General features: G+C 51.9%; 2 protein-coding genes and 1 pseudogene across 7 annotated transcripts in view; 2 read left to right on the top strand and 1 right to left on the bottom strand.

Moving 5' to 3' along the window:
* Positions 1 to 8,111: 8,111 nt before the first annotated feature.
* Positions 8,112 to 10,382, top strand: LOC123838487 (UBX domain-containing protein 2B-like; annotated as a pseudogene).
* Positions 10,383 to 11,460: 1,078 nt separating this feature from the next.
* On the bottom strand, positions 11,461 to 14,427 carry INHA (inhibin subunit alpha). The gene is made up of 2 exons (XM_045867334.2): positions 14,127 to 14,427; positions 11,461 to 12,453 (listed from the first exon to the last, which is right to left on the bottom strand). Exons 1-2 carry the CDS (start codon positions 14,398 to 14,400, stop codon positions 11,621 to 11,623), a joined length of 1,107 nt encoding a protein of 368 aa, XP_045723290.1. The 5' UTR covers positions 14,401 to 14,427; the 3' UTR covers positions 11,461 to 11,620.
* Positions 14,428 to 15,089: 662 nt separating this feature from the next.
* Positions 15,090 to 26,253, top strand: part of OBSL1 (obscurin like cytoskeletal adaptor 1) — a 20,168-nt gene continuing 9,004 nt past the window's right edge. For 5 of the 6 annotated variants that reach the window (XR_010410309.1, XM_064587126.1, XM_064587127.1 and 2 more), the window contains exons 1-8: positions 15,090 to 16,552; positions 18,757 to 19,026; positions 19,111 to 19,362; positions 19,509 to 19,811; positions 19,978 to 20,274; positions 21,287 to 21,559; positions 22,726 to 22,998; positions 23,646 to 23,918. Coding sequence is in view for 5 of the 6 variants with exons in the window: in XM_064587126.1 (XP_064443196.1) it covers positions 15,529 to 16,552; positions 18,757 to 19,026; positions 19,111 to 19,362; positions 19,509 to 19,811; positions 19,978 to 20,274; positions 21,287 to 21,559; positions 22,726 to 22,998; positions 23,646 to 23,918 (2,965 nt within the window). In the remaining variant the exon portion in view is untranslated. Of the gene's footprint in view, positions 16,553 to 18,756; positions 19,027 to 19,110; positions 19,363 to 19,508; positions 19,812 to 19,977; positions 20,275 to 21,286; positions 21,560 to 22,725; positions 22,999 to 23,645; positions 23,919 to 24,339; positions 24,669 to 26,253 lie in introns of those variants that run through there. The other variant, XM_045867907.3, reaches the window with a different exon arrangement.

Raw genomic sequence — 26,253 nt, 5'->3', positions numbered from 1 at the left:
AACTAAGCAGTTGTTGTTTCCAGGCCCCCTTGTGAGGCCCACTCCCCCTTCTGCCCTCAGGCTGCAGAGGACGCCTTGGCCACCTTCCAAAGAATTCCCACCCAACTTTTTTTTTTTTTTTTTTTTGCCTAAGAGTGTATCTCTGTAAATTGCTACCGTAAGAACCTTGACTAATACAAAATCTTTTTTAAAAATTAAAGTCTGAAATGGGAAAAAAAAAATTATCCCATTCGCTGAAACAGGAAAAAGAGAGAGTATATACCTGGAACATTTTGAGAAGTATATGAAGAAAACCCGAGAACTTTAAATGACCTAAATAAATGAAAAGTCAAAATGTTCCTGATGAGAAGATTTGATATTATGATGATGTATATTTAATGCAATTTCCATCAAAATCCCAAAGGGGAGATTTTGGAACTTAACAGGTTGATTCTGAAATTCCTCTGGAAGCCTCACATGAGCACAGCCAAAACATCTTGAGGGAAAAAAAGAGTAAGAGGCACTAATAGGGGCCTTGCCTTAGCAGTAGCAAAATGTCCTGTAAAGAAAGCAGCAGTAACCACAGCAGCATGATACTGACAAAGAGGTAGACAAAAATGGTTAGATCAATAGAGCACAATACAGGAATAACCATGATTACATGGATTTTTTTTTTTTGCTATATGTGATAAATTGACTTTAATGATACAAATAATGAGTTGTTCAATCGTTTGAGGACAATGAGCTGCCCAAAAATAAAAAATGCTCTGCTGCACCTTCCAAGCATATGACTAAAACCTCCCAGCACAGCACAGATCTGGTATTAGAGAGGTACAACTCATCCACCTCAGGCTTCACTGTCATGTTCATAAGTGTGAGGAGAGCGGTGAAATGTAACCAGCTGTCACTGGTAGCACCCTGACTCCTTTAATTTCCCTGGGGTAGCCTCCGCAAAATGCTTGTGATCAAAGGGGTAAGGAAAGGTGAGCTGGTTACCAGCTTAGGCAGCAGGAGTGGAGTTCTAGAAGGGAGGAAAGAGTCTTCATACAAGAATGACAAAGTCAGAGGGACCTGGATGGCTCAGTTAGTTGAGTGTCCGACTCTTGATTTAAGCTCAGGTCGTGATCTCGGGGTTGTGAGATCCAGCCCCTCCTCAGGCTCCATGCTTGGTGGGGAGTCTGCTTGAAATTCTCTCTCTCTCCTTCTGCTCCATTCCCCCCCCCCCCAACACACACTGGTGCTCTTTCTCTCCTTCTCCCTCTCTCTCTAAAATAAATGAATAAAATCTTAAAAAAAAAAAAAAATGACATGGGCGCCTGGGTGGCTGTCATTAAGCGTCTGCCTTCGGCTCAGGTCACGATCCCGGAGTCCTGGGATCGAGCCCCACATCAGGCTCCCTGCTCTGCAGGAAGCCTGCTTCTCCCTCTCCCACTCCCCCTGCTTGTGTTCCCTCTCTCGCTGTGTCTCTCTCTGTCAAATAAATAAAATCTTTTTTTTAAATAAATAAATAAATAAATAAATAAATAAATAAATAAATAAATAAATAAATAAATAAATTTTTTTAAAATGACATGGGCCCTGGGTGGCTGTTGATTAAGCATCTACCTTCGGCTCAGGTTATGATCCCAGGGTCCTGGGATAGAGGCTCCCATCAGGCTCTCTGCTCGGCAGGGAGCCTGCTTCTCCCTCTCCCTCTGCCTGCCGCTCCCCCTGCTTGTGCTCTCTTTCTCTCTGCCAAATAAATAAATAAAATCTTAAAAAAAAAAAAAAAGTCATCTACCAGAGAATACAGACCTCAGAGTCCTGGTCCCGCTTGCTTCTGATACCTTTGGAGCATGCAGGCCCCTAGACTGTTGCCCACAGGGGAACAGAAGTAACAGTTCCTTATTAAGACATGAGCCATCATCTTAGATCCGGACCTCACTGCTGAGGTGCTCCAGCCTCCTGCAGCAGACCAGATGATGCAGACCTAAGGATGCCTCCAAAATGAAAAGTTCACGCTTGAAATTGAGTTGTGGGTCGGGAGGGTGAAATTAGATGATCTACTTGTTTCATTAACTAGGTATCTTCATGGAGTGGGAAAAGGGGGCAAATGGAAGAGAATGAAGAGGTGTGAATTATCACCTGCAAAAACAGAGTTGTGTTAGAGGAGTTTGCACTCTAGGGGCGTCCATGTGCCTGGCACGGACAGCCCCAGGACCCAGTGGTCAGAGGCAGTTCTTGCCACATAAGTTACCACACATTGATTCTCTTGGCTCTGCTACCAGACCTAGCCACAAAAGACTGCCCAGGAATTGTCCTGGTTACCAGAATCAAACATATGGAACAAATCAGCAGCATTACAGGAGGTCTGGCATGAGAACGTGCATTAGACTGTGACCAAGTGAGCCCATCAGAGCCTGGTTCCTGGAGAGACTGAACACAAGGCACACGAAGGGAAAGCCAGAGAAGCAGAAGCCAATTTCAGCTCAGGATTAGAGAAGCCAGGGCCTGAGAATGGCTGCCTGAAAAAGAAGCAACAAAATAAGAATATCGCAGTGACCCAGCAACAGCTCGGAAAGCCCAGCCTGGGGAATTTTGCATTCTGCAGAAAATGAACTCAGGGAGTCCCTGGGTGGCTTTATAGTAAACCCAAGGTCATCTGAGAGTGCCTTTAATTCTTTTCATTGTCTCTCCTGGAAACCTCTGGGATCATAAGGGAAGGGGTTTCAGAAGTGCTATAAGAAAGATGGGGACCTTGTGGTTCAAAAGAGATGAACCAAAAGCTACATCCCTCATTCAAGCTGCTTGGGAAAGCACAGAAGCCGGCTGGGGACAGCTGGGAGAAGAGAGGAAAGCAGCAGGATCCTGGAGAGCAAGAAGGCCTGTGGGCAAAGTCGGGTACATATGTGACGCGTGTCTTCCATCCCAATTCTTCCTGCACACAGGGCTGGAGAGGGGAGGGCCACCGTCCACAGCATGGGAGGAAGCTGCAAGTGTAATAGCATAAGACCCGCAATGGGGGACAAGGAAAGCCAAGAAAAGTTGCGATCAAAGGGCTTCGGGTGTCCAGGCCCTGGGAAAGGGGAAAGGTACTGGCTGCTTTGCAATCTTACTTCAGAAAGTGAGAGCAGCGGGGCGCCTGGGTGGCTCAGTCGTTGGGCGTCTGCCTTCGGCTCAGGTCATGATCCCAGGGTCCTGGGATCAAGTCCCGCATCGGGCTTCCTGCTCAGCGGGAGGCCTGCTTCTCCCTCTCCCACTCCCCCTGCTCGTGTTCCCTCTCTCGCTGTCTCTCTCTGTGAAATAAATAAAATCTTAAAAAAAAAAAAAAGTGAGAGCAGCCTTTCATTCTCTCATTCATTCCACAAACATTGACTGAGCCCTGACCGGGTGCCAGATCCTGTACTGGATTCCCAGGAAATAAAGGAGAAACAGTATGGCTCTTGTTCTCTAGAAGCTGGGGGTAAGGTGGAAGGACAGACACGCACAATCACATTTCAACATTGTGTTCACTTCCTGTTGTTGCTGTAACAAATTACACTCAACTTAGTTGCTTAAAACAGCACACATTTGTTATTTTACAGCTCTGAAGGTCAGCAGTCCAAAATGGATCTCACTGGGCTAAAATAAAGGTGTGGGCGGGCGGTGTTCCTTTCTGGAGGCTCCAGGGCAGAACCTGTTTCTTGTCTTTTCCAGCTTAAAGAGGCTGCCCACTTTCCTGGCCCCCTTCTATCTTCACCCCCAGCGGTGGCCAGTTGGGTTTTTCATCGCATCAATCCCTCTGACACTAACTCTTCTTCCTCCCTCTTCCACATTTAAGGCCCCTTGTGATTACATCGAGCCCACCCAGATAATCCAGGATAATCTCCATATTGTAAGGTTGGCTGTTTGGCAACTTTAATTGCATCTGCAATCTTAATTCTCCCTTGGTATCTAGCATAACATTTGCACAGGTTCCAGGGATTAGGACACAGACATCTTGGGGGGAAGGAAGGAGGCCTCTTATTCTGCCTACCATCAACATGATGAGTGTTATGGTATAGATAGTTCCAGTCCCAGATTGCAAACAGAATATACGCTGTAGCCTCTCCCTTCCATCCCAGCTGGTTAGAAATGAAAACATACAAAAGATATAAAAATAAGTAATATAGAGGCGCTTGGCTGGCTCAGTTGGAAGAGCATATGACTCTTGATCTCGAGGTTATAAACTCAAGCCCCACATTTGGTGCGGAGATTACTTAGAAATAAATCTTAAAAAAAAAAAGTAATATAAATTCATAATCACCCTGGACAACAAGGAGAGCCCCTGGTGGACCAGAAGCCATGAGAATTCCCTAAAAGCTGGATGGCAGGTAGAAACTGGTCAGAAAAGAAAATCACGGCCCAAAATGTGCAGAGCAATTGACTGACCGCCACAGGAGTTGAAAACAGCACCAAAATCACTCCAAGGCTCAAAGAGGGTGGATCCTGGGAGCTTTGGGGCTCAGAAGTCACCAACAAGGCACTGATGATTCAGGGTGCCAAAATAGGCAGCACCATGCATGTTAACCACCCCCCACACACTCCCCCTTCTTGTCTCCTGGGGCCGAGAAACTCCAGCAAGCTACCTGCCTCCAAGTGAGGGCAGTGGATATGAGATCATTAGGTGAAAGAAAGGACCTTGTTCCTCATAGCTGGTGACACCTAGGAGGAAAGGGAAGCACATTTGCGGAAGATGAGCGGCCAAAATTCTCCCCCATCAGTATATGCCTCCAGCCAGTTATTGACAGTATATCACAACGTGCACCATGCCATTGTCTCATCCCCCTCTTTGCTAAACAGCATAGAAATGGAGAGCACAAACAGTCTAACAGGAAATCTCAGATAAAAGCTGAGTTTCTAATGAGCAATTACCAAACATAAGAAGAAAATCAACATCTTGAAAGAGCTATCAAATCCAGCGTAGAGAAGAACTTTCACCCAGTGAAATCGCTCATAGAGCAAGAACAGGACTTCAGAATAATTATAACATTCTTGAAGGCAAAAAGATAACACACGCATTTAAAAAAAAAAAACTGAAAAACTGCACATGATTATGAGACAACAAAAACACCTCAATAGAATCACCAAAATGGGCACTGTTTTTGTATCACACGGTACAAGACAAAATGCAAACATGATTATTCATGTACTTATTTCATATTCAAAATATAAAAAATTGAACATGATTATGAAACAACAAAAACCCTTCAATGGGACAACCAAAATGAGCAATATGTATTTGTACCACACAGTACAAGACAAAATACAAACATGATTATTCATGTACGTATTTCATATTCAAAATAGGAAAAATTGAACATGATTATGAAACAACAAAAATCCCTCAACGGAACAACCAAAATGGGTAATATGTTTTTGTATCACACAGTAGAAGACAAAATATGGGAAGTATTTATTGAAAGGAAAATCTAAGATATATGGAGGACCAATCTAAAACTTTCAGTATCAGCTAATAAGAGTTCTCAAGTAGAGGGGTGCCTGGGTGACTCAGTCGGTTAAGCGTCTGCCTTCAGCTCAGGTCATGATCCCAGGGTCCTGGGATGGAGCCCTGCACCGGGCTCCCTGCTCAGCGGGGAGTCTGCTTCTCCCTCTCCTTCTGCCCTTCCCTCCCACTCTCTCTCCCTCTCAAATAAATAAAATCTTTTAAAAAAAGAAAAGAGTTCTAAAGTAGGAAATACAATGTGAGAGGAAGTTTTTATTTTATTCTATTTATTCTTAATTTATTTTATTCTATTTAAATTCAATTAATTATAGTGTATTATTAGTTTCAGAGGTAAAGTTCAGTGATTCATCAGTTTTATATAACACTCAGTACTCATTACATCATGTGCCCTCCTTAATGCCCATCACCCAGTTACCTTATCCTCCCCACCCCTCTCTCCTCCATCAACCCTCAGTTTGTTTCCTTTTTTTTTTTTAAGCTTGTATTTATTTATTTGACAGAAAGTGAGCACAAGCAGGGGGGCAGCGGCCAACAGAGGGAGAGGGAGAAGCAGACTCCAGCTCAGCAGAGAGCCCAACTTGGGGCTCTATCCTAGGACCCCGGGATCAGGACCTGAGCTGAAAACAGATGCTTAACCGGCTGTGCCACCCAGGAGCCCCTCTGTTTGTTTCCTACAGTTAAGAGTCTCTTACGGTTTCGCTCCCTCTCTGATTTCATCTTGTTTTATTTTTCCCTCCCTTCCCCTATGATCCTCTGTTTTGTTTCTTAAATTCCACACATGAGTGAAATCATATGGTATTTGTCGTCCTCTGACTGACTTATTTCGCTTAGCATAATACCCTCTAGTTCTATCCACCTCATTGCAAATGGCAAGATTTCATTCTTTTGGGGGGCTGAGTAATATTCCATTGTATATAGATACCACATTTTCTTTACCCATTCATCTGTCAATGGACATCTGGGCTCTTTCCATAGTTTGGCTATTGTGGGCATTGCTGCTATAAACATTGGGGTGCACATGCCCCTTCAGATCACTACATTTGTACCTTTGGGGTAAATACCCAGTGGTGCAATTGTTGAGTTGTAGGGTAGCTCTATTTTCAACTTTTTGAGGAACCTCCATACTGTTCTCCAGAGTGGCTGCACCAGCTTGCATTCCCACCAACAGTGTAGGAGGGTTCCCCTTTCTCCACATCCTTGCCAACATTTGTTGTTTCCCATCTTGTTAATTTTAGTCATTCTGACTAGTGTAAAGTGGTATCTCATTGTGGTTTTGATTTGTATTTCCCCAATGCCAAGCAATGTTGAGTGTTTTTTCATGTATCTGTTGGCCGTTTGTACATCTTCTTCTGCCCATTTCTTGACTGGATTATTTGTTCTTTGGGTGTTGAGTTTGACAAGTTCTTTATAGATTTGGATACTAGCCCTTTATCTGATAAGACATTTGCAAATATCTTCTCCCATTCTGTCAGTTGTCTCTTGGTTTTGTTGACTGTTTCTTTTGCTGTGCAAAAACTTTTTATCTTGATGAAGTCCCAATAGTTGCCCAATTTTTGCCTTTGTTTCCCTTATCTTTGGACACGTGTCTAGCAAGAAGTTGCTGCAGCCGAGATCACAGAGGTTGCTGCCTATGTTCTTCTCTAGGATTTTGATAGATTCCTGTCTCACATTTAGGTCTTTCATCCATTTTGAGTCTATTTTTGTGTGTCGTGTAAGGAAATGGTCCAGTTTCATTCTTCTGCATGTGGCTGTCCAATTTTCCCAACACCATTTGTTGAAGAGACTGTCTTTTTTCCATTGGACATTCTTTCCTGCTTTGTTGAAGATGAGTTGACCATAGAGTTGAGGGTCCATTTCTGGGTTCTCTATTCTGTTCCATTGATCTATGTGTCTGTTTTTTTGCCAGTACCATACTACCTTGATGATGACAGCTTTGTAATAGAGCTTGAAGTCCGGAATTGTGATGCCACCAGCTTTGCTTTTCTTTTTCAACATTCCTTTGGCTATTCGGGATCTTTTCTGGTTCCATACAAATTTTAGGATTATTTGTTCCAGCTCTGTGAAAAATGTTGATGGTATTTTGCTAGGGATTGCATTGAATGTATAGATTGCTCCGGGCAGCATAGACATTTTAACAATATTTGTTCTTCCAATCCATGAGCATGGAATGTTTTTCCATTTCTTTGTGCCTTCCTCAATTTCTTTCATAAGTGTTTTTTGGTTTTCAGAGTACAGATCGTTTATGTGTTTGGTTAGGTTTATTTCTAGGTATCTTATGGTTTTGAGTGCAATTGTTAATAGGATCAATTCTTTAATTGCTCTTTCTTCTGTCTCATTGTTAGTGTATAGAAATGCAACTGATTTCTGTGCATTGATTCTTTTTTTTTTTAAAGATTTTATTTATTTATTTGAGAGAGAGAGAGTGAGAGAGCACAAGAGGGGGGAGCGGGAGAGGGAGAAGCAGACTCCCTGCTGAGCAGGGAGCCCGATGCGGGACTCGATCCCAGGACTCCAGGATCATGACCCGAGCCGAAGGCAATCGCCTAACCAACTGAGCCACCCAGGCGCCCTCTGTGCATTGATTCTATATCCTGCCACATTGCTGCGTTCTTGTACGAGTTCTAGCAATTTTGGGGTGGGGTCTCTTGGGTTTTCCACATAGAGTATCATGTCATCTTCAAAGAGTGAGAGTTTGTCTTCTTTGCTGATTTGGATGCATTTTATTTCTTTTTGTTGTCTGATTGCTGAGGCTAAGACATCTAGTACTATGTTGAACAACAGTGGTGAGAGTAGACATCCTTGTCATGTTCCTGAACTTAGGGGAGAAGCTCTTAGTTTTTCCCTGTTGAGAATGATATTCACTGTGGGCTTTCCGTATGTGGCTTTTATGATATTGAGGTATGTTCCCTCTATCCCTACACTATGGAGAGTTTTAATCAAGAAAGGATGCTGTACTATGTCAAATGCTTTTTCTGCGTCTATTGAGAAGATCATATGGTTCTTGTCCATTCTTTTATTAATGTAGGGTATTACATTGATTGATTTGTAGATGTTAAACCACCCTTGCAGCACAGGAATAAATCCCACATAGTCATAGTGAATAATCCTTTTAAGGTACTGTTGGATCCTATTGGCTAGTATCTTGGTGAGAATTTTTGCATTCATGTTCATCAGGGATATTGGTCTGTAATTGTGAGAGGAAGTTTTATTCAAATAAATAAAAGAGAAAAATGTCCCAGGAAGAAAGAAAACCATGAACCTTTAGTAGGAAAGAGTCCACCAAATGCCAATCAGGATCCCTTTATAAAACCAAAGTGCAGATCTATTGTGACACAGTTGCAGATGCCAAGTATGGAGGAAATCCTGAAAATTTCCAATGAGGGGGAAAAAAAGATGAACTACAAAGTTATGACCATTGTATTGACAGGAAATCTCCCACTGAAAAGCAGGGGCAAGAAAAAAAGGGAGAGAATTTTTAAAGTTCAGGGGAAAATATCTTTTTTTTAATGGAAAGAGGCCTTTATTTTTTATTTTTTTACATATCTTTAAGGAAGCTCTATACCCAATGTGGGGCTCGAACTCACAACCCCGAGATCAAGAGTTGCATGCTCTAACAACTGAGCCTGCCAGGTGCCCCAAGAGGAAAAATCTCTTTGAATCTAGAATTACATACACAGCCCAAACATCATTCAACTGTGAAAATAAAAAGACTTTTTTAGTTGGGAGGGGAGGACTCCGGAAGTTTAACACTTACAGACTTACTCTGAAGTAAATGTAAAGGAGGCTAGATCAGCACTAAGAAAAAATGAATCCGAGAGGAAGAAGTGAGGAGGCAAACAACAGTGGTAAACGAAGACTTTAGTAAATTCATTCAAACTAAAAAGTAGGAAAAAATGGGCACACAGGCACACACAGGAAGGAGGAAGGGAAAAAAAGAAACAAAGGATAAGAGTGAGGGAGCTGGCTGGAGAGGGCTGGAGGATAAGAGAGGAGGTCTACAGGACCAAGGCCCCCGAGCACACAGGATTTGCAGAGATTTTTTTTCTTAAGTAGGCTCCACACCCAAAGTAGGGCTTGAAGTCAAAACCCTGAGATCAAGAGTCATATGTTCTACCGACTGAGCCAGCCAAGGGTCCCAGAATTTACAGAATGTAATAAGAATATGAAGACCTGGGGCCCCTGGGTGGCTCAGTTGGTTAAGCGTCCGACTCTTGATCTCAGCTCAGGTCTTGATCTCATTGTTGTGAGTTCAAGCCCCACATTGACCTCCATGCTGGGTGTGGAGTCTACTTAAAAAAAAAAAAAAAAAAGTGAAGACCTTGCAGAGAAACCTAAAAACAACCAAAGTGATGATGTATCAAGAAATAAATTCGCCTTGGCAGAATTAGTTAAAAATGAAATGAAATGCAAATCTTCCAAATGTGACAGACCTACAGTTACAGTCTTTAAAAGCACATGCACACCACTTCAAAGGTTTTCCTGCTATTGGACATATGTTCCCTTGGTTGAGGTGCTGCCCACTACATCACTCCATTGTAAGGTTCTATGCAAATGAACATGAGTACAGGGGATCACATGTAATTCAACCTTCAACTGGAAAAATTGTGAATGAACTTTTCAAAGAGGCAAGGGAACATGGGACTGTCCCTCTGAATGAAACCACAAGAGCTTTGAGTGATGACAAATCAGTCATTTGCATGTGGAGGGTACAGAGTGGGGCATTTCTTTTGTAAGCAGTCTGACTACATCTATGGAGAAAATCAGCCACAGGATGTTCAGATTTTGCTTATAACAGTTTCAGCAACAGCTTCAGTTTAGACGATGGGGAGTTGAAACCATGCAATGACCCAACAAATGCTCAATTTCTGGAATCTGTTAAGAGAAGGGTGACTCTGCATGTATGCCTGAAATCCAGCAACTTATATTAGAAATCCTTTAATGTGACATTACTGCTTGCAGAAGATTTCAAGAGACTCCCTGGGACTTCAGTGACTGGCTCATGGTGGCCAAGTGAATTTGGATATGGAGGATCATCAAGATCAAGCATCCTAAAACCTAGAATAAGGTTCAGGGCTTTTAGTGGAGAAAGGCAAAAACTTGGAATCCTCACACCTGACATAGTCAACACACCTTCCTCCCCGGAAGAGGAAGAGAAGTCAGGACTTAATGTAGTTGTGCTTGTTGATGATTCAGGGCCAACAAAAATTCAAACCTGGGGCACCTGGCTGGCTCCATCAGTAGACAATACGACTCTTGATCTCAGGATCGTGAGTTTGAGCCCTACATTGGGCATAGAGATCACTTAAAAAATGTTTTCAAACCCTGTTAGCAGATGACAGTCATTTGATACAAAGATTCAATAGTGCACACAGGTTCCTGGATCTTGGGGACTTTTTTGTACAGTCTTGTCCTGAATTTGCTACTTAAAGAAGACTTTATTCTTATGACTTCATTTCCAGAGAGCTGATGAAAAGCCAAAGCCTACCACAAAAAGCAGATATTCTTAATACAGATGATCCTTGAACATTGCAGGGGTTAGGGGTGCTGACCCCTCCCCCCACAACTGAAAATCCATGTATAACTTCGACTTTCCCAAAACTTAACTACCAATAACTTACTGTTGACCAGAGCCTTAATGATAACATAAAGTCAAAGAGCATGTATTTTGTACGCTATATGGATTATATGCTGTATTCTTTTCATAAATCTAAAGAAAAGAAAACGTTATTAACAAAATCATAAAGAAACAAAAAGCTTGGGCAGAGAATAGCAGGGGAGCGGCATGAGGTTCCAGCAGTCTCCAGAGTGGCCACCAAGAGCTCAGAACACTTTGTGTCTTCTCCCAAGTGTTGTGGCTTCCCCACCAGAGACATATCCAATCACAGCTCTGGAACCCCATGACTTTGAGGTCAAGTGAGGCTGTGTGACCTGAGATCCTACAATCCCACGCTCCTGGGACCTGCCCCCCACCATATCAGAGAAGCCAGAGAATGCATGCCAAGTCATATGCACTGTGTTGTTTATTGTCACATGTTACCCATGGGACAGGGGCGGGATGGGGAAGGGAGCCCTCAGAGAGGGATGGAAGGAGGGGGAAGTGGGAACCATCCATTTTCTGAACTCTGCCCTTTCTTCCAGCTGTTGACGGGTGCAGGCTTGGCCGCCAGCAGGACTCCCTCAGATACAAGCACAGTGTTGAGTGAGAAGGTTGGGCACTGTCTCATACTTGAAAGAGTAACCGCCATCTGAGGTGGTGTGGACACGTAGGGGCCTCATGGTCCCAGGGAGGGCAGCACAGCAAGGCTGGGCCCCTGGCACCAAAGAAAGGGGTTGGACAGGGGTAGGAGGAGCCCCAGGCCCCGGCAGGGGCAGGTCTGATGGGGCAGGCAGTCCACAGCCACCGTGACAATAGTGGAAGATGAAACTGGGAGGGTGCACAATCCACCGGTCCCAACCCAGCTCCTGGAAGGAGATATTGAGGGCCACTCTGTGACAGTCAGCATGGGCGGCGGGTTCCTCCGGAGGCCTCTGGAGCAGACGCAGCGCGGCGGGAGACCAAGGCCAGGGCAGCGGGGGAGTCGAGCGTCGGGCTCGCTCGCCTCCGCTGGGTGGCCTGGCCCGGCTGTGGGCCACCAGGAAGGGTGTGGCCTCGGGCCGGGCTGAGCAGGAACAGAGAGGGCAGCGCAGCTGCAGGACCAGGACAGGGCTGGTCAGCAGAGGGAGTGCAGAGGGGGCCAGATGCAGCACCGCCCAGCGAGGGGGGGCCTGGCCCAACGACATGGGCACGGCCATGGGGACCCCTGATGACAGAGCCAGCAGGCTTAGCAGGGGCCCAGAGCTATTGGAGGCCGCTTCGCTCTGCCTGGCCAGGCCCGTGTGGAACCACAGGTGGGCTGAAGTCACTTGGCGGCCTCGCGTGTGCTGGGACGGCCGGAACACATATGTGAAGAGGCCGTCCTCGGCCTCCTGGGTCAGCTCTCTAGCAGCTGACTCGACGGCACAGCCAGCACCTGCAGGAGACACAGGGAAGGGAGAGGGCAGCCCTGACTGGCACAGCCCGGGACCTCTTGTCCTCCTCAGCGGCCGGGATGCGACGGCAGTTCATCAGCCAGCCCCACCCTGAGCGCTGTCAGCCTCCTGAGAGAGCTGACAGAGGCTCTCCATTTGTTATTTCACCCTTAACGGACTTAAAAAATACAAGACGTTGCCAACTTCTCTCTGAAATGGTTTTACCGATTAATATTCCCATCAGCAATATATGTAACAGGTCCTGCCCACCCTCTACCTTCACCAACGCTTGGCATCGTTAGACCTAAATTTTTGTTCACCAGTAGCGTGAAATGGGATCTTGGATGACGGTACCTTGAATACACGGGCATTTGTTTTATTCCCCCATATTGCTTCAAAAAATTTTTTTTTAATATTTTATTTTTAAGGGGCGCCTGGGTGGCTCAGTCGTTAAGCGCCTGCCTTCGGCTCAGATCCTGGGATCGAGCCCCGCATCACGCTCCCTGCTCCTTGGGAAGCCTGCTTCTCCCTCTCCCACTCCCCCTGCTTGTGTTCCCTCTCTTGTTGTGTCTTTCTCTGTCAAATAAACAAATAAAATCTTTAAAAAAAAAAAAAAAGAAAAGATTTTATTTTTAAGTAATCTCTGCACCCAAAGTGGGGCTCAAACTCACAACCCCGAGATCAAGAGTCACACGCTCTTGCGACTGAGCCAGCCAGGTGCTTTCTAAGAAAGGCAGTTGGCATCCCTCCACTAAACAATCATGACTAGGGGAAGGACTGCGGATTGGGACAATGCTGTCGCGTGGATTCTCTCATTATAAATTTCACAATTGATCTCTTTTTTTTTTTTAATTTTTTTTATTTATTTGACAGAGAGAGAGAGACAGCGAGAGAGGGAACACAAGCAGGGGGAGTGGGAGAGGGAGAAGCAGCTTCCTGCTGAGCAGGGAGCCTGATGCGGGGCTCGATCCCAGGACCCTGGGATCATGACCTGAGCCGAAGGCAGACGCTTAACGACTGAGCCACCCAGGCGCCCCTCACCTCACAACTGATCTCTTTTGTGGATAAGGAAACAGGGTTACAAAGGGGAAGTGACATTTAACTACTAAGGGCCCAGGCTGGGATTCGGCCTGATCCCAAAGCCACACAAAGTCACTGCGGCACAGGGAGACAGGGGCTCCTCTCTGAGGGAAAGATGGGCCAGACTACAAGAATGTCCACCTGGAAGAGGGCTTTACTGGTTCAGTCAGTGGAACACGGGAACACACATAAGGAGATGAAAAGGGAATTCAAGAGGAAGTAGACTAATTTCCTGGAAAAGTTTCCCAACTAATCTTACCCCAGCATTTCTGTATCTTCTCAAGTCTCAGCTAACTGGGGCTAAAGAAACAAGGTTTGCAGCGGGAAGTGAGGCAGAGGAAGAAGGAAAGGTGGCAGAAAGAGGCCCAAGCCCAAATATCTCTTTCTAGAGACCCTTGCTGTCCCGAATGAATGTCCCCCAAATGACTCCTCTGAGCCTCGCTCCATTTCACTTAATCCTGAGAGGTAGGCATCATTGACCATTTTCAGGTGACGAGACAGAGACTCAAACCCAGACCTGCCTGGCTCCCGAGCCCATGCTATATGTACTGCACTGCTTCTCAAAGTCGCCCTGCTGGTGCCCCATGCTCATTACCTGTAGCCGGGAAAAGGATGGCCTGGGAGACATCCTCCTCCTCCCTGGGCTCAGAGCCCCTGCGCAGGAAGCCCCCCGGGGCATGTCTTCGGGGCAGACGCCTGACTCCAGGATCCCCACCTTCCCTGGCCAGTGCCGGAGGCCCCAAAGCATCCAAGAACAGGGCCCTCACCTTGGCCAGGACAAGTGCCCGGTCCAGCTCTGGCCCGTGGCAGCCATGCCCACTCTTTGGGGACAGCAGCAAGAGGAGCAGGAGTGGTAGCTGGGACAGCATAGCTCACCTAGCCCTGCCAACGGTGAACCCACACCCTGCCCTGTGCCCCTTCCGTCAGGGTCTGCCCCCCGCCTCCCCACTCTGCCCTCCCCATCCCACCGCGAGTCCTCTTCTACCCTTCTCATCCTGGTCTCCCCAGTCCTTCCCACGCCCTGCAATCCAGAGTGGCCCCTGCCCATGGCATTGAGACCTCCTATCTCTGACGCAGATGTCTGTGGCCCTGAGCCTTATCTCCCACTCCTGCCAAGCATGTGGGGGAGGGGGCTGGTGAGGGTTTTCACCCTGAGTGACCTGACCCACACATACCACCCCTTCCCCCTACACACACACAGACACTCTCTCTCTCTCTCACACACACACACACACACACACACAGAGCCACATCCCAGCACCCAGCGCAGAGGTGACATCCGGTGGGACAGGAGCCTGGGAGCTGGGGTCTGCCAGCTCCTAAAAGTGTTATTCGTAGAGGGAACAGAATGCGCCAGCCCCTCAGACCTTCTGGGGCCCCTTTCAACCAAGCAGCTGCTGGGCCAGTCATGGGGGGGAAGGGCTGAGGCTGGGGCTAGAACTGGGGCTAGGGTGGGAGGCAGGTGGTCCCGCCTGCTCTAAACTTAGCATGGAGGAGCCAGTCTGGGCTCTTGTCCCTCCAGCTGGGTCATCAGAGAATATTTTTGGGATTGGCAGCTGCAGGCGCCTCTGCCACTCAGGCCCAAGCCTGGCCGGCGGTTGGGGACCTGGCGGCTGGAGGTGGGAGGGAGGAGGGGAAAGAGGCCCAGGCTGTGGGAGGGGGCTGGGAAGAGAGGCTCTCCGGAGCAGGAAGCCAGGCCGCGGGCAGAGGAGGCTGCGGGGCCCCTCGCTGCAAAGGCAAACAGGAAGGACTGCCCCCTGAGCTCCTCGGCTCGGGGCCCGGGAATCGCCGCCGCCGCAGAGCCGCAGCTCCGGGCCGAGGGTAAGGAGACGAACCGGGAGCGGGCGGCCGGGGGAACGGGGGAAGCTCCGCGGGTGCCCGCGCCCCGGCCCCAGCCGCGCCCCGCCTCGCGGGCTCCCGCCGCCGCCGCCGGGCCTCCGCGCGCCCGCCGCCCGCCCTTCCCCCCGCACCGCTGCGGGCCGGCGGCGACCGCCACGATGAAGGCGGGCTCCGGGGACCAGGGGAGCCCCCCGTGCTTCCTGCGCTTCCCGCGGCCCGTGCGGGTGGTAAGTGGCGCCGAGGCCGAGCTCAAGTGCGTGGTCCTGGGGGAGCCGCCGCCCACTGTCGTGTGGGAGAAGGGCGGCCAGCAGCTGGCGGCCTCGGAGCGCGTGAGCTTCCCCGCGGACGGCGCCGAGCACGGCCTGCTGCTGAGCGGCGCGCTGCCCACCGACGCGGGGGTCTACGTGTGCCGCGCCCGCAACGCGGCCGGGGAGGCCTACGCGGCGGCCGCCGTCACCGTGCTGGAGCTGCCGGCCCCCGACCCCGAGCCCCAGCCCGCCGAGCGCCCGCTGCCGCCTCCCGGGGCCGGGGAGGGCGCCCCGGTGTTCCTGGCGGGGCCCCGGTCCCAGTGGGTGCTGCGGGGGGCGCAGGTGGTGCTGACGTGCCAGGTGGGGGGCCTCCCCGCGCCCGCGCTCTACTGGGAGAAGGACGGGATGGCCCTGGACGAAGTGTGGGACAGCGGCCACTTCACGCTCGAGCCTGGCCGCGCCGAGGGCGGCCTGGGCGTGAGCCTAGCGCTGCGCATCCTGGCGGCGCGGCTGCCCGACTCGGGCGTCTACGTGTGCCACGCCCGCAACGCGCACGGCCACGCGCAGGCCGGCGCGCTGCTGCAGGTGCACCAGCCCCCCGAAAACCCGCCCGAGGACCCCGACGAGGCCCCCGACGAGGCCCCCAAGCCCGTGGTGGAGCCGCTCAAGTGCGCGCCCAAGACCTTCTGGGTGAACGAGGGCAAGCACGCCAAGTTCCGCTGCTACGTGATGGGCAAGCCCGAGCCCGAGATCGAATGGCACTGGGAGGGCCGCCCGCTGCTCTCCGACCGCCGCCGCCTCATGTACCGCGATCGCGACGGCGGCTTCGTGCTCAAGGTGCTCTACTGCCAGGCCAAGGACCGCGGGCTCTACGTGTGCGCAGCGCGCAACTCGGCGGGCCAGACGCTCAGTGCCGTGCAGCTGCACGTCAAAGGTACTGCGGCGCCCCCGAGACTCCCCGGGCCCTGGGGAGGGGCCTCCAGCGCTGCCCCGGAGACGGTGGGGGAGAGGGGAGGCGGACTAATCACATACCTTTTCCTGCCCGCCTCCCACCCCCCAGGGATTCGGATTTAGTAGGTCTCCAGGGTACCCAGGAACTGCTTAGCAAACCCCCTAAGTGATTCTGAGGCCGAGGGTGGAAAATGACTCTTTGATAAACGGCTTTAAGGAGTGACTGATGGACCAACCAAGAGGGAGCGCTTCTAGTCCTGTGGATTTCAGCCTCTTTGTTTTACTCTCCCCTCCCTCAATGGAAATCCCATGTGGGGCCCCAACATAGAAGACTGGTATAAGGAACATTTTATGGGTGTAAATTTCTAGGTCCAGATTTATACCATGCACTTATAAAGCCCATCAGTGAGAACCAGGGTGCTATTTTATTGAATATACACGTTTTAAGACGAGGCTGCATTCATAACTGGGTCTCATCTGTGAGCCCTGTGGGAAAGTCTGGGGCTGCAGGCGACACATTGAGAAACTCCTGATTCACACCAAAGGTAGGCTTGAGGAAGGAAACATGCCCTGTTTCGAAAATGCTCTCCAGGTTTGAAAGAAGAAAAAGGTGAACGAGAGGAAATTTCTGTTTCAAAGTTGAGTCATCAACAGTATCTCATAAATGCTTATAGTGCTCATAAACAGAAAATTCAGAGGGGGGATAAAAAAAAAACCACCCCAAACTCCCACTGGAAGGTAAAGCTCTCCATAATCAGAGTTCATCACAACTCGAGGGATTATACCTTCATTAGTTATTACCCACCTTGTTCCCTCAGAGGAAGAAAAGTTGGCAAATCTCCAGAGCCCTGCCTGGTGCTCAGTCAGGCGTGTGGCCCTGTGCTGAGGTCTGGTGTGGCCAAACCCGCGGGGCCTCGCTAACTAACACCATCAGGAAACAGAAGCCCAGTGGGAAGGCAGAGCTTCCCGCAGCTGTGGGACAAACATGCTACTCCAGCAGCCTCATAACCCACCGCTCCTTTCCGTCATCGTGCTTTCTTCTTATAAAATGCAGTTTTGAAAATGACTAAAGTACTTTTTTATATATATTTTTTAATCGTACTTTTTAAAATCATTTTACTTATGTATATATTTTCACCAGGATGATTGTATTGTACCCTTTGATCCTCATCTCCTATCCCCCTTCCCCCCCTCCCCCCCGGTAACCGGCAGTTTGCTCTCTATAGTTAAGAGTCTGTTTCTTGGTTTGCGCCCGTCCTCTTTTTTTCCCCCTTTGCTCGTTATTTTGTTTCTTAAATTCCACGTACGAGTGAGATCATATAGGATTTGTCTTTCTCTGACTGACTTACTTCACTCAGCATTGTATTCTCTAGCTCCACCCATGTGAAAACGACTAAAGTACTTTAAAAATGAAACTCGACTCAGACCTTTGCAGAATTTGTGTAGGGCCCTCAGGGGCCCCAGGGAACAGCTTGAAAATCATTGATGTAATCCAAGCCCTTCCATCCCTTTCCCCACTTTAAAGTCAGGAAACTTGAGCGGCTGACTCTAGATTTTGGCTCCAGTCATGATCTCAGGGTCCTGGGATCGATCCCAACATCCCGCATCAGGCTCTGTGCTCAGCGGGGAGTCTGCTTCAGGATTCTCTCTCTCTCTCTAAAATAAATAAATATTTTTATGGGGCGCCTGGGTGGCTCAGTTGGTTAAGCGACTGCCTTCAGCTCAGGTCATGATCCTGGAGTCCCAGGATCGAGTCCCGCATCAGGCTCCCTGCTCAGCGGGGAGTCTGCTTCTCCCTCTGATCCTCTTCCCTCTCATGCTCTCTGTCTCTCATTCTTTCTCTCTCAAATAAATAAATAAAAATTTAAAAATAATAATAATAAAATAAAATAAATAAATATTTTTTAATAAGTATTTTTTTAAAAATAATAAAGTCAGGAAACCGAGGCCCAGGATCACTAAAATGGCCTTGTTCAAGGTGATGTGGTTGATGAGTGTCAGGGTCAGATGAGAATTTAGGCCATCTGACTTCCCTTCCGGTGGTTTTTCTGTGATTCCAGAATACCTGCAGGCCCAGGGAGAAAAATGGCAGGAGCTACTGTGGGTTTAGGCAGTTGATGATGCAAGGAGTCCTTCCCCTGGCCGGGCCCCCTCCAGAGCCTTCTCCTGTCTCTCCCCTCTGCACAGAGCCCCGCCTCCGCTTCACCAGGCCCCTGCAGGACGTGGAAGGCCGGGAGCACGGGATTGCCGTGCTGGAGTGTAAAGTGCCCAACTCTCGCATTCCCACGGCCTGGTTCCGCGAGGACCAGAGGCTCCTGCCGTGCCGCAAGTACGAGCAGATCGAGGAGGGCACTGTCCGGCGCCTCATCATCCACAGGCTGAAGGCAGATGATGACGGCGTCTACCTGTGCGAGATGCGGGGCCGGGTGCGCACCGTGGCCAACGTGACAGTCAAAGGTGGGCTGGCCAGTGGGAGGATGCCCAGGCTGAGGCACGCAGGTGCCCAGACCCCAGGCTGAACAATTCCCGTGCGTATTTCAGGGCCCATCCTGAAGCGGCTGCCCCGGAAGCTGGACGTCCTAGAGGGAGAGAATGCGGTGCTGCTGGTGGAGACACAAGAAGCTGGGGTCGAGGGGCGCTGGAGCCGTGACGGGGAGGACCTGCCGGCCACCTGCCAGAGCAGCTCTGGCCACATGCACGCCCTGGTCCTTCCAGGGGTCACCCGAGAAGATGCTGGCGAGGTCACCTTTAGCCTGGGCAACTCCCGTACCACCACTCTGCTCAGGGTCAAATGTGAGGGCATAAGAGCCCGTGGGCAGGAGGGCCAGGGCAGGAGGGCAACCGGATGCCAGAGCCTGGGCTGGCGAGGTGGACTCAAGGTGGGAGGGCTGCAGGGAGCCTGGAGCAGGGCTGGAATGCACACCCTGCCTTTGTCCCAGGTGTCAAGCACAGCCCCCCGGGACCCCCCGTGTTGGCAGAGATGTTCAAGGGCCATAAGAACACAGTCCTGCTGACCTGGAAGCCCCCTGAGCCAGCCCCTGAGACCCCGTTCATCTACCGGCTGGAGCGGCAGGAGGTGGGCTCCGAAGACTGGATCCAGTGCTTCAGCATCGAGAAAGCCGGAGCCGTGGAGGTCCCAGGAGACTGTGTGCCCTCCGAGGGCGACTACCGCTTCCGCGTCTGCACAGTCAGCGAACACGGCCGCAGCCCCCATGTTGTGTTCCACGGGTCCGCTCACCTCGGTGAGTCAGCGCTGTCGGCCCCGGCCTGTCAGCGGCCGTACCCCAATCAGGCCCTCCCCATCCTCTCTCCTCCCTCCCCCAGCCTTTAGTCTGTACCTTCTGCCTGCACACCCTTGCCCTCTGCCGCCCCTCTAGTTCTGATGGCCACACTCTGTCCCCATCGCAGTGCCCACAGCTCGCCTGGTGGCTGGTCTGGAGGATGTCCAGGTATACGACGGGGAAGATGCAGTCTTCTCCCTGGATCTTTCCACCATCATCCAGGGCACCTGGTTCCTTAATGGGGAAGAACTCAAGAGTCACGAGCCAGAGGGCCAGGTGGAGCCCGGGGCCCTGCGCTACCAGATCGAGCAGAAAGGTCTGCAGCACAGACTCCTCCTGCGAGCCGTCAAGCACCAGCACAGCGGGGCCCTGGTTGGCTTCAGCTGCCCCGGTGTGCAGGACTCAGCTGCCCTCACCATCCAAGGTCGGTGCTCGTGGGGACCAGGGTGGACAGATAGATAGGGTCAAGACACAGAAGTCCTTAGTGGGCCCAGACGGAGGGCTCAGTGGTCCAGAAGGCCCATTTCAACCTACGTGCAATGTAGAGGGGACTCCTTAGTATCTTCATCAGCTTCATAGCCACGTTCTCTGGAGCGCTTTGTGGTTGACGGAATTCTGTCACATTTGTTATCTCCAAGACACAGACCCTGGTCCCTAGTCCCTGACTGCTTCCTGTAATCGATAACATTATCAAAGCAACTTCCTATGTGCTGAACACAACCCTAATCATCTCACGTACATTGTATTCATTAATACAGTTCTCTTAACAGCCCTGTAAGGTAGGCTCTTCTCTTACCCCATTCTACCGATGGGGCAGCTGAGTCACAGCGAGGTTAAGTGACTTGCCCAGAATCACCAAGCTAATGAGTGGTAGTGCTGGGTGATGCAGCGAGGCAGTCTGGCTCCAGACTCACCCAGTGCCACCTGTGGACAGTTCTTGGTGGGCATCTGAAAGTGCAGGGACATGTGGCACTTGCCATCTCACCACTGCCAGAGTTTGTAAGGCCCATCGAGGAATTCCTCAGTGCCCAAGCACAGGGCCCGGAGGTGGTCAGCTGCCGGCATCCTAGGGGAGGGCAGAATAAGAACCAGCAACCAGAGTAGCGTTTCCACAATGCAAACTGGGATCCCTGACATCAGAGTCGCCTGGAGGGCTGGTTGATAAGACAGATTCCCTGGCCCTTGCATGCGTGTGTGGGGCCTAAGAACCTGCATTTTCAGCAGATTCCCTAGGAATTTTGTACCCTAAAGGCGTTGCACTTGAGAGTTGGTGTGTAAGCCGCAGATGATTTATTTTTAAATCCCCACAACTGCATTGACAGTGACAGCAGTTGTGTGGCCTGACGGAGGCACCCCCCCCCGCAGCAGGGAGGGGTGCTGACCCCAGGCAGAGCGTGACGAGAGTGCTGCCTGTGCCCACGCCTCTCCCCACACAGAGAGCCCCGTGCACATCCTGAGCCCCGAGGACAAGGTGTCCTTGACCTTCACGACCTCGGAGCGGGTGGTGCTGACCTGTGAGCTCTCCCGGGTGGACTTCCCAGCGTGCTGGTACAAGGATGGGCAGGAGGTAGAGGAGAGCGAGTCCCTGGTGGTGAAGATGGACGGGCGCAAACACCGCCTGATCCTGCCGGCCGCCGAGGTCCAGGACAGCGGCGAGTTTGAGTGCAGGACGGAGGGGGTCTCCGCCTTCTTCAGTGTCACTGTCCGAGGTCAGCAACTGTGGTGGTCTGGGCTCCTGCAGCTGAGGCTGACTCTAGGGGCCACGTGAGCCCCGTCCCGTGGTCTGCCTACTTGGGGGGGTGTCCCTTCCGGGGAGAGCCTAGCGGGCCAGGGGACATGTATTCACATTATTCTGTACTTGCTTCTAAGTCCTCCCTCCACCAACGCTCTCCAGCACACTTGCCCTCCACATACCCTGTTCTGGGTAGGGGGTGGGGAAACAAAACTCAGTTAAGGGAAGGAGAGGCTAACATTTATTGGGTACCTACCATGAACCAAACGTTACACTAAATGCTTCACATATATACCATTTCGTGTAAACTTCACAACTGGGTGAGAAGGAATAGATCTCCAGTTCCCAGAGGAAGAAACTGAGGCTCAGAGAGGTTATGGGACTTACCCATTGTCACACTGCCAGCAAACACCATAGCTGGGTTCACACCTGCCTCAGGTGGCCCGGGTCAAAGGGACGCTTTAAGTGCAGTGGTCCAGTGGTTCTCAAGCCAGTCCATGTTCTGGCTGCTTCAGAACCACCCTGGAAGCTTGTTATAAATGCATATGCCCAGGCCCCCCAGACCTCTAGCGCCAGGCTGTCCAGGGTAGAGCCTAGGGATCCACTCTGGGAGGGCAGCTTGGGAACCCCTGATTCAGCTCATCTTCCCGCTTTGAGTGGAAATCCTGTTTCAACCCCATTGCCAGGAGGTCGTCCAGCTGCTGCCTACATGCCCCCAGTGATGGGGAACTTACTATCTGTAGAGAGCAGCTGTCTCACGGGGGCACGGCTAAGTCGTTCCCACCCCCTGCCCATCCTGGGGCCAATGCTCCAGGGGCTCCCTTGGAAAACCAGCAGCAGGCATGGCCCCGATGGAGCCCATGATGGTGACCTCCCCTCAGCCGAGACAAAGGTTGTCTATGCCTCCCCCAACCGTGTCCCCACCAAGCCACCTCTGACCCTCTGGGGAATCAACTCAGGGAGCCCTCAGGTGCCACAGGATCTGCATTACCTCACCCGCCACACACTCAGTACCCCACGTTCTTGCTCCAAACACCCTGCACAGCGTAGCCTCAACCCTCCCAGGGTCCCTTGGGGAGGAAGCGGTCTCCTGTGTGTGTGTTGGGGGGGTGTCTGTGTGACCCGGTCTCTGCTCCCCACCAGACCCCCCGGTGCATATCCTGGACCCCCAGGAGCACGTGTTCGTGCACGCCATAACCTCAGAGTGTGTCATGCTAACCTGTGAGGTGGACCGAGAGGACGCGCCCGTGCGCTGGTACAAGGACGGGCAGGAGGTGGAGGAGAGTGACTTTGTGGTCCTGGAGAAGGAAGGGCCCCACCACCGCCTGGTGCTGCCTGCCGCCCAGCCCCCAGACGGGGGCGAATTTCAGTGCGTCGCCGGAGATGAGCGCGCCTACTTCACGGTCACCATCACAGGTGGGGGGCCAGGCAGGCCCGTGGGACACCGCCTGGGCAGCTGTCACGCTCTCACCCCCCAGGCCACTGTCCCCCAGGCCCTGCTCCCCTCTCCCTGGCTGATCCCAAGTCCCTCCTTGGTCTGCATCCTGAGGTTCAGTCACCCACAGAAAATGTGTTGTCATTAACACTGGCCAGGGTGCATGATTCCCAGGGAAACTCTGCTGTCTCCTTTCTCCAGTGAAGGGGAGCGTTAGGAATGGCAGCTGCATGACGGGGTGGGGTCCAGGGCAGGTGGGCCCCTGCACTAGAGGGCTCAGAAGCTCTCAAGAGCCTAAGGGAGGCCCTGGCTCCATCTAGGCACCCAACCCTCCTCTCCCTGGTCCCACCCTTCATACTGTCCCTGTCCCAACCCCAAGAAAGTAGCACGTTTCTCTAGCAGAGGCTGCCACCGTCGTCCCCACTGTGCCCCCATGCCTCTGATGTGTTTTGGTGACCGTGGTCGTGTCTCCAGCTGGGCGTGGCTGTCCGAGCAACTGTGAGACCTAACCTGAGGGAAGGCTCTCTCCTTCGACACATGGCCCACTCGCCAGGAGGAGGGAACAGGCACGGATGAGGGAGGGCAGCAGGGCCCGTGGGTCCCAGCCACGACTGTCCCCGTCCTCCAGACGTCTCCTCGTGGATCGTGTACCCCAGCGGCAAGGTGTACGTGGCAGCCGTGCGCCTGGAGCGCGTGGTGCTGACCTGTGAGCTGTGCCGGCCCTGGGCCGAGGTGCGCTGGACCAAGGACGGCGAGGAGGTAGTGGAGAGTCCCGCGCTGCTCCTGCAGAAGGAGGACACGGTCCGCCGCCTGGTGTTGCCCGCTGTCCAGCTCGAGGACTCCGGCGAGTACTTGTGTGAGATCGACGACGAGTCGGCCTCGTTCACCGTCACTGTCACAGGTGTGGGCTCACCCCAGCTGCCCCGGGTCACCGGCAGACTGTCCTGAGCCCTTGGGGGAGCTGGCCACGGACTCCCTAGTTAGCTCGCCGGGGAGGAGGGAGGTAGGGCCGCGGGGCCTGTACCAAGGCTCCCTGCCTGAAAGACCTCGGGGTGGGGGAGATGGGGGGGGCCCTGTTCAGCCCCTGGTCGGGTGATAAGTCTCCTCCCCGGCACTGGCGCCAGGAAGAGCTGTGCCCCATCGGCTTGTTGGCCGAGCACTTCCTGCGTGCCGGCCGCTGGGTCCGGGGCTGCGGACGCACGCGGGTTCCGTTCTCCCAGAGCCGCCGGTCTAGCTGGGGAGGCCGCTGGTAACCAGGGGTCGCAAACGGGCAGTCCGTAGGGCCCCATGCAGCCCACAGATGTGTTTTGTTTGGCCTGCAGAGTCTTACCAAAGTCAGGACAGTTCAAATAACAATCCGGAGTTATGCGTCCTCTTGAAAAAGCCGAAGACCCGGCGGCTCTGGTCCCGCTTCCCCCCATGGCGACGAACAGCTGGTGCTGAGTAGCAGCTACCCCCATATTGCGGGGCCCGCATTCCTCGGTCCTTACCTCCCTGCCGTGCCTCTTTGCCTCTCCCCAGACTGCTTCCGCCACTGACCTTACCTACCGGGCCCCTGTGGGCTTTGGAGTTTGCGACCCCTGTGTTAAACCAATAAACACGCAAATAAATGTACAGTGGACACCTCGTGACAAGTGCCGTGAAGGACGAGAGCAGAGGGCTCAAGAGAGGAGAACAGGAGAGTCAGGGAGGGCTTCGGAGAAAGTCACCATTGCACCGTATGAGCCAGCCCTGGGTTGGGTCTGGACCCCCCAGCGGCAAGCAGACAGACGTGCTCGCTTCTCCCCGGGAGTGCACAGCCTGGCAGGAAAGCCAGACACGTTAGAGGGTCTTAGAATGTGGATTGTGCGGTGTTGTGATAGGGTGCGGCGAGAGCTCAAGGCCGCGTGGCAGCTGGCCTTGTGCACAGGCGGGAAGTGCCTTCAAACTGGATACTTGAGGCAGGGGCTGAGTTAGCTAAGCGGGGTCAGGGAGGGGGGAGACTGTTCAAAATTGGAAAAGCACAGAACGACGATGGAAGTGATGGGGGTTCATTCAGTGCTGGAAACTTAGGGGCTGCAGCCCATGATGCCAATCCCAGTGTGGGGGCGGGGGGGGGCTTGGTGGGGGAGGGGTGTTGCAGGGCCTAGGCAGCTCTGGCGGGCACAGAAGAATCCCGCTGGCTTCACTGGAGTGCCCGTCCTGCACCTGGCACCGTCTTATTGCCCTGTCCCCTGCCCTGGCCCAGGAGTGATGCCTCAGTCCAGGCTGAGCTACTTAGCCCCCCTCCCCCCCACACACACACTCCCTGCATTCCGGATAGTGCAGCCTGGCGCACACAAGCCACAAAGCCAAAGAGGCCTTTCTGCACACGTTCTGTCCTGTAGTGAGAACCTTCAAGCTCCGGCCAGACATAAATGACAGCTACACACATTTCAGCCCACACTTGGCCTCCCCACAAAACACCAGATTCTTCACAGGGAAGTTGACACAAGAACCACCTCGGCTTTGGGCCATGGAGAATCAAGTCTGATGCCAAACTGAGGTCCCACAGCTGTGCAGACCCCCCAGCCCCATCACTGCACCCTGTCTTCACCCGACTGCCCCCATCACCTCCCCCCCCACCTCAGGCAGCCACTCCTCTGCAATTTGCCAGCCTTGCGGGGGCCCCAGAGAACCAGCCCGCATCCTCTAGACTCTTAGAACAAGCTGTTAGGGAGGTGGGTGGTGGAGGCAGAGGACTTGAGTGTGTGCTGGTGAGCACGTCAGCCCATGCGCGCCTCGGCAAACAGTGGGACCGGGAAGCTAGCAGTTCCTGAGCCTCGCCACTAGGGGGCTGAATGTTAAAGGAGCTCTAAAAGTGTCCTGGAACCTAGAAGATTCTGAGACGTGCAGGGTGCATGGGAGCACAGGCAGGCTCGGACTCAGTGCACCAGTCACTTCCAGTGTTGACATACTCCTTTTCTGTGGGGGAGCGACCGGTTCGGAGCAGTTGGAAATGAACTCCCAGAATCAGTGTTTAGCATCCCTGGGGAATTCTCAAACAGGTGTTGGCAAGTCTTATGCACAGATGCAAAAATCATTACTGAGTTCCGCCCGCCTTGGCTTGCAATCCCTACCACTGCTCGCAGAGTCTGAGCCTCCCTTTCACAGATGGCTGTTCTCCCCACCCTTCCCCCCTACCCCCGCCCCAGAACAGGTGTAGCCAGCTGTGACCTTAAAGAGGTTGGGTAATCACTCTGTGCCTCAGGTTCTTT

The sequence above is a fragment of the Mirounga angustirostris genome, unplaced genomic scaffold, assembly GCF_029215605.1.
Source record: "Mirounga angustirostris isolate CCGP_5_RB_7025 unplaced genomic scaffold, mMirAng1.0.hap1 SCAF_3, whole genome shotgun sequence".
Lineage (NCBI taxonomy): Eukaryota > Metazoa > Chordata > Mammalia > Carnivora > Phocidae > Mirounga > Mirounga angustirostris.
The sequence above is the reverse complement of the archived record's forward strand: the minus strand, read 5'-3'. Positions and strand labels throughout refer to the sequence as shown.